Source organism: Mandrillus leucophaeus, unplaced genomic scaffold (assembly GCF_000951045.1).
Source record: "Mandrillus leucophaeus isolate KB7577 unplaced genomic scaffold, Mleu.le_1.0 Scaffold18, whole genome shotgun sequence".
Classification (NCBI taxonomy): domain Eukaryota; kingdom Metazoa; phylum Chordata; class Mammalia; order Primates; family Cercopithecidae; genus Mandrillus; species Mandrillus leucophaeus.
This window is the reverse complement of record NW_012101809.1, coordinates 1,332,395-1,339,634: the sequence shown is the minus strand read 5'-3', so window position 1 is coordinate 1,339,634 and position 7,240 is coordinate 1,332,395. Positions and strand designations below refer to the sequence as shown.

The 7,240-nt window shown below is 46.9% G+C and overlaps 1 protein-coding gene across 2 annotated transcripts in view; it reads left to right on the top strand.

Moving 5' to 3' along the window:
• The first annotated feature begins 399 nt into the window (after positions 1-399).
• PKD2L1 (polycystic kidney disease 2-like 1) overlaps positions 400-7,240 on the top strand; it is a 59,574-nt gene continuing 52,733 nt past the window's right edge. Inside the window, exons 1-2 of one of the 2 annotated variants that reach the window (XM_011977393.1) lie at positions 400-1,016; positions 1,565-1,678. In XM_011977393.1, the coding sequence (XP_011832783.1) occupies positions 782-1,016; positions 1,565-1,678 (349 nt within the window). In that variant the 5' untranslated portion in view covers positions 400-781. Of the gene's footprint in view, positions 1,017-1,542; positions 1,679-7,240 lie in introns of both variants that reach the window. The other variant, XM_011977395.1, reaches the window with a different exon arrangement.

Sequence of the window (7,240 nt, the reverse complement as noted above, 5' to 3'; positions counted from 1 at the left end):
GCGCCCTGAAGTATGTGACACTGGGGTTCCTCCTGCCACTGTCCTTCCCCCACAGCTGAGAGGGTGAAGTGAGGGAGGGGAGCCGCCTGTCTCTACTCCACCAGGGGACAGCTCAAAGTGAGACAGGACGGGAGCCTCAGACCCATTGGCTGAGCCTGGGAGGTGGGCAAAGCCTGGGAGGGGGGCAGCGCTCTTCAGCCTTCCTCCCTGGCCTCGGTCCCCACCCCAATCCATGTCGGCCCTTTCAGGAGCTTTTAGTGGGAATGAGCTCAGACCCACAGCACAGGCCCCGGCTCCCCTCCCGTCTCAGCTCCTCCCATTGCTCTTTGATGGTCTCTTCTGTCCGACCTCTGAGCCGTCTCTCCACCAGGCACATCTGCAAGCAGCCCCCTTCATCCCCAGCATCGCCTCTTCCTCCCGTTTCTCCTTCCACTCCCAGTTCCACATCCTCCTCCTATTCCCCTCTCTTCCCTTTTCAGACCCCCACCTTCCAGTTCCCTCACCTCCCCTTTCTGCTGGTCCCTGGAGCTTGCAGCAAGAGGGAGAGACAGCTCCTGACAGGATTGATGGTCCTTCCCCACCCTGTCCTCTCATCCGCTCCCTCCCCAGCGGGCACAGACATCCCCCTACAAAAGGCAGGAGCCCAGGCTGTGTGGAAACAGCTGCTCTCAGACGCCCTTCCCTTTGCTCTCTGCTGGCTAGGCTGGGCTGCGCCTCTGCTCCCTCTTCCTCCAGCTGAGAGTGGGCACCTGGGGCACCAGGCCCCCCTACCTCATTTCCCATGAATGCTGTGGAAATTCCTGAGGGGCAGGAGCTGCAAAAGCTGGGGAGTGGAGCCTGGGACAATCCCGCCTACAGTGGTCCCCCTTCCCCACATGGGACGCTGAGGGTCTGCACCATCTCCAGCACAGGGCCCCTCCAGCCCCAACCCAAGAAGCCTGAAGATGAACCCCAGGAGACGGCACACAGGACTCAGGTGTCCAGCTGCTGCCTCCATATCTGTCGAGGCATCAGAGGTACTGGATAGAGGGAGGGTTCTTCTGGGATATTAGAGTCAGGAGAAGGGGTCATCAAAAGCTTTTGGGCAGGGGGTGGGGGTGGAATGTGATCTGAAGAAGAGGTGACCTTTCAGTGTCACTTTGGGGTGTGTGAATTGCTTGTGGCAGTGCTGCACGCCCCAGAACACAGAGACCAGCTAAGCGGTCTACCGGTTGTGGGGAGCCTGGCATGGTCATCACCTGGGGACCCAGAGGAGTATGTGGGAGCTGGTTTGAGGGAGGATGTGGATGTGAGGATGCCCTGGACTACCCCACCTGGAACAGGTGCCTCCTTTCCATGCCTTCATTCTCTATGAGCCAGGGCCTTCACCTCTGTCGACCTCAGGGAGTTGATGGGAAGGGCAAGCATGGGTGCGGGTAGAGTAGCCAGATTCAGCCAAGGATGAAGGTGATGGGCAAGGAAGGGCAGGGGTGGAAAGGGGCTAAAGTCCATGGACAGATGGGTGGGGATGACTGGGAGGAACACTGCCACTGAGGATCCCAGGCATCTCTCCCATGCCCCTTAGGACTTTGGGGAACAACCCTGACTGAGAACACAGCTGAGAACCGGGAACTTTATGTCAAGACCACCCTGCGGGAGCTGCTGGTATATATTGTGTTCCTGGTGGACATCTGTCTATGTGAGTAGCATCTGTGTTTGTGTACCTCTGTCTGTGAGAAACATCTATGTGTGCTCCATCTGTATAAACATTCCTGTGGGTAACACCTGTGGAGCCAGCATCTATCTGTGCAAGCAGGCTACATCCGGGAACTTTAGATAACAATATTCCAATCCCATCTATTTACCTTTGCAGCTTAAGATACTTTGTTTAAAAGGAATATATCAGAAGAGGAAGGCAGTTTGGTCAATAATTACAAGGGGAAACCAGTTTTTAAGTTCACTTTGCAGCCATTGTTTTCTATTGGCTGAAAAGGTGAAAGGTGAAAATTTTTTACCCTTCTGTAGAGAGTGGGCTGGCACGGTGGCTCACGCTTGTAACCCCAGCACTTTGGGAGGGCGAGGTGGGCACATCACCTGAGGTCAGGAGTTTGAGACCAGCTTGGCCAACATGGTGAAACCCTCTCTCTATTAAAAATACAAAAATTAGCTGGGTGGCAGGTGCCTGTAATCCCAGTTACCCAGGAGACTGAGGCAGGAGAATCGCTTGAACCCGGGAGGCAGAGGTTGCAGTGAGCCAAGATCGCGCCACTATACTACACTCCAGCCTGGGGGACAGAGCGAGATTCTGTCTCAAAAAAAAAAAAAAAAAAAAAAAAGAGTGGAAAACCACTCCCTTCTGTTTGGAAAAATAGTTTGGTGGGCTTCACATAGTTATTATACTATATCTGATTCATGTTTCTTTAGAGGCAGTAAAAGAATGGAAGAAAAAAGAGAGGAAGTAAAAGATTCAGGTGACCTTAGATCTCAGATCCCTGCTAAGAGAGGGAGGGAGGGACACACATGGAGTGGTGATGGTCCCATGTGAGAGACCACCATGCCACGCACCATTGGAGGAAGCTTATTGAGGCTCTAGCTATAGACACAAACTGAGAAGGTTTGATCTCTAAGTTGAGAGAAGCAAGTGAAAAGATAGGAGGGCGACTATGGAAAGATAGCGTCAAAGAACTGTAAATAATAATACAACTGGACCAAACAGATGCTGTTAGACCTGTAGGTAATGACAGCACATTGCATTTGGTTTATTACTTCTTTCAAAAATTGCACAAGTGATGTTTGCCTAGTTTAATATAGTTGTGTGTGGAGTCATGGTTTGATTAAAGCTGTAGGTTGGACTGTACAACTAAGGTGCCCTCATTATTAGGTGTTCTAGGCTCCACAATACTCTGTTCTTGTCAGGGTGCACAAATCTTTTGCAAGTGGAGTCAGAGAGTCTTGTAACATCAATGTTGATGGAACGTTTTCTTGTTTTTTGAGCCACCCACATTTGTGTGAGCCCTCTGGGAAAGCTGGCAGAAAGCACTGGTTCTGGCTGTGCTCTATTGGAACTCACTCCATTCTGGACAGAGGGGACAGTCCTCTGTGTTTGCCACTGGCCACTTAGCAGGGAGTGAAAGGACACAGTGCACGTGAGGAACAACGGCTAGCCCAATGTACATTTTGTGGAGCCCTTTCAATTCCTTTCAGCAAATGGCTGTCAGAAATTCATTTGTTGACGTATTGATTTTTTTGTCCTAACCATCTGCTAGCAAGGAGAAGTCATCTCCCTTTTCAGATCCCATGACAGCAGCTGAAACCCACAGGCAGAGCCTTTCTCTAAAATGACTTAAACATCTCTCTTTCCAGATTAGCCTCTGGAACAGGACTGTTTCTAGCTCCCCAGAGTTACAGTGAACCATTTCTAACTCCATTGTATGGAGCTGGAAAGAGTGGAAGCTTGGGTTCTGGAAGTCCAGGAGTCCAATCCACTCATGTTCTCTGCTTTCTGAGATCTCAGTGCACTGATGCATTGCCGGATGGTCTGTGACTTGCCAAAATCTGAGTTATAGACTTAGTCCAATAATTACAGAATCCTTGAGTGGACGGGGGCTTTAGAGGTCATCTAATTTTAGGATGCAGAATATGTGGAATCCTTTCTCTGTGGTCCTTCCCATGGCACTCTGTCAGGCGGCCAACCAGCCCAACCGGGGGAGTGTCAATGGGGCTGTCACTGTTTCATGAGGCAACCCATTCTACTACTGGGCAGCTCCGTTTCCTTCCTCTTATGGAGCCCCCTCCTCTGAGCCAGACGTTGGACTGAGAAACATATAGATGACAGATACTTGGGCCTTTCCCCTCAGAGGCTCACTTCCTTTTTAGAACTTTCTTCTATTAAGCTAACTACTGATGTGTCCCTGTTACTCTCTGAAGTGACAACCTTTCAACTGTTTGAGTGAATATAGCTTGCTCTTGGTCATCTGTTCTCTAGGTTAGATAACTTCTATTTTATCACTAATCTAGTCATGATACTGTGGTTTTCAGAGGTAGTATTATGCAGGGATTGAAAGCATGGGCTCTGAATTTGCACAGGTTTGGTCAAACATCGTGCACTGCCATTCACCATTTGAGGGCCCTCGAGCAATTTGCTTAACTTCTTTGAATTTCAGTTTCCTCATCTGTACTTACCCAATCCAATAGGATTATGTGAGATAATAGCCATGAAATCATTAACTCAGTGCCTGGTATGTATTAAAAGCAATTTCAGAACGTTCTCCATACTGGTTGCCTGCCTGCAGACTTCATCTATGTGATGCCTGGCACTGGACAAAATATGCCACGGACAATCTGACCAGCACAGAGTACTGCGATGCCATTATTTCTGTTGTACCCAGATTTGGGGGATCTGTGAGGAAATGCAGAAGTGATATCTGAGCTAAAACCTGAGAGATATGGAGGATTTATCCCCTTGAAAGGGAGGTGAATAGAAAGGGATTCCCTGGGAAGAGGGGACAGCATGTGCCAAGGCCCAAAAGGGACAGAGGGCACAGTTTAGTTAAAGTGCATCAACGTGGCTGGAGCAGAGAGTTTGAGAAGCAAAATGGCAAAAGACGACAAGGCTGGCCTTATAAGAAGTGGCTGATCATGAGGGGCGTTATAAGGCATGATAAAGAATTTGGACTTTATTCTGAGGGGTCCAGGGAGAGCTATTGAAGAGTTTTAAGCATAGGAGTGACATGACAAATTTTAAGTTCTCCTGAGGAGAGGACAGAAATATAAATGTTGGGTCACAGAAATATCTCTGGGAAAGTTGAGTAGGGGAGATAATAGTCCTGTGCTAAGGATATTAATGGGATTTTTAAAAACAAAAACCTTACAAGGGCCACTGAGTCAATCTGGTGGCAGTATAGCATGCTGGTTAAGCAGTGAGGCTCTGAAGTCGACTATGTGGGTTCAAGATCTGGTGCTTCCCCAACTATCAGCTGTGTGATCCTGAGCAAGTTTGCTAACCTCTCTTATCCTTGGATAATGATCAGACCCACCTGAGAAGATTATTATGCAGGTTAAATAAAATAGCTCACTAATATGCTTAGCACAGTGTCTGTCTGGCACGTGGTAAATAGTGCCTATTGTATTCAAGTCACAGCAGGCACTGTAAAACTATAAATGTGGCATCATAAACCCAGCCAGCAGTGGAGGGTGAGGAAGGGAGAATTAATCTGATACCTTTAAACCTCAGAAAACCTCCAAGTCCTATGGAATTGGGCTCTAAATAAAGACCCTGAAATCGTTAGACTACCTGAAAATGTGCCGTTTAACTGCCTTGGGCCTTGAGAATTAAAGTCCACACTCGCAAAGTGCCGGCCCCACAAGAACTTTTTATGAAACAGAATTAGGAGGCCTTCACATTCTGATTATTCCTACAACATTTAGTAAGATAAAACTAATACTAGTTTCCTAGCCCCTGCCTCTACCTGCCTCTTCCTTTCAGACATATTTTCAGGCAACATGGAGCCTTGGAATGGCCTCAGGAGGGCCACTTCAGCGCTCTCCAAGGTCCTGCCCTCGCCTCCCTGGTGTCTCAACTCCCTGTTAACCTCCCTGAGCTCTGGCCAACTGCATCTAGACCATACGTTCTCAGTGGGGATGATGTAGCCCCCAAGTGTGTAAAAATAGTTTCTCCAAGGGCAAAAACAATCCTTTAGATATTACAATGGCTTTTGGGCCTCCAAAGAGCCACGGTACTTAAGAAAATGTAGAGTCTGTCTGTGGTATTGGAATTGGGAGTGATTAGGAAGAAAATGTCTAAAGAGACTTCAAGGGAGACGGATAACGTAAAAAAGGTAAAGAATCACTGAACCAGATCCACTTAATTTGGCTAGTCAGTATGCTGACTGAGCTCTCCTGCCTAAGGATTGGGAATACAAGTTATAAGACTGAAAGCTGGCACCAAGTGGGGTGGCTGTCGCGTTGCTCTATCAGGATGCTGTTTTCTAAGAATTAGAGTGACATGCAGTTGGATATGCAGCTGTGCCAGTGTGCTTTTCCATGTCAGTTCCCGTGACTGGGTTTAAATGCTCCAGAACCCGTGTTTATTATTAGGTAAGCACTGTGGCATGATGAAAACATAAAAACATTGGAGTCAGACGCACTGGATTCAAATACTAGCTCCTCTACTTCCTGGCTTTGTGACCTTGAACACTTGTTCTACCAATAAGGATAATAACATTTGTCTTCTGGAGATAACATGCATAAAGAACCAAACACAATCACTGGTAATAGTTATCTTTGTATTATCTAGTGGAAATTCAAAACCCTCAGCTGGTCTTCTAGACTGGTCATTAAAAAAATACCTTTCAAGAAAGAAGCCAATCTGAAAAGGCTACATACTGTGTGATTCCAACTATATACCGTGGTGGAAAAGACAAAACTATGGAGATACTAAAAGTTGTCAGTGGTTTCCAAGAGTTGGGGAAAGAGAAGGATGAATAGGTAAAGCACAGAGGATTTTTAGGGCAGTGAAACTACTCTGTATAGTGAATACCTGTCATTATATGTAAAATCCATAGAACGCACAATACCAAGAGTAAAACCTAACATATACTGTGGACTTTGGTTAACAATGATGTGTCAATGTAGGTCCATTGTATAATAAAGGTACCACTCTGGTGTTGGATGCTGATGGCAGGGGAGGCTGTAATTATGTGAGGGCAGGGGATCTATGGGAAATCTCTGCACCTTTCATTCAATTTTGCTGTGAACCTAAAATTACTCTAAGAAAATAAAGTGGGCTGGGCGCGGTGGCTCATGCCTGTAATCCCAGCACTTTGAGAGACCGAACCGGGTGGATTGCCTGAGGCCAGGAGTTCGAGACCAGCCTGGCCAATATGGTGCAACCCCATTTCTATTAAAAACACAAAAATTAGCCAGGTGTGATGGCGGGCACCTGTAATCCCAGCTACTCAGGAGGCTGAGACAGGAGAATCGCTTGAACCTGGGAGGTGGAGGTTGCAGTGAGCCAAGATCATGCCACTGCACTCCAGCCTGGATGACAGAGAAAGACTCTGTCTCAAAAATAAATAAATAAATAAATAAATAAATAAATAAAGTTTATCTTAAAAAGTGCATTAAAAACTTTTCAGTGCTGCTTGTGGAAACTTGGAAAAAATAACTTTCATGATTACAGTTAATAATAATGTATTATATCTTTCAAAATAGCTAAAAGAGAGGATTTTAAATATTCTCAACACAAAGAAATATTTGAGGC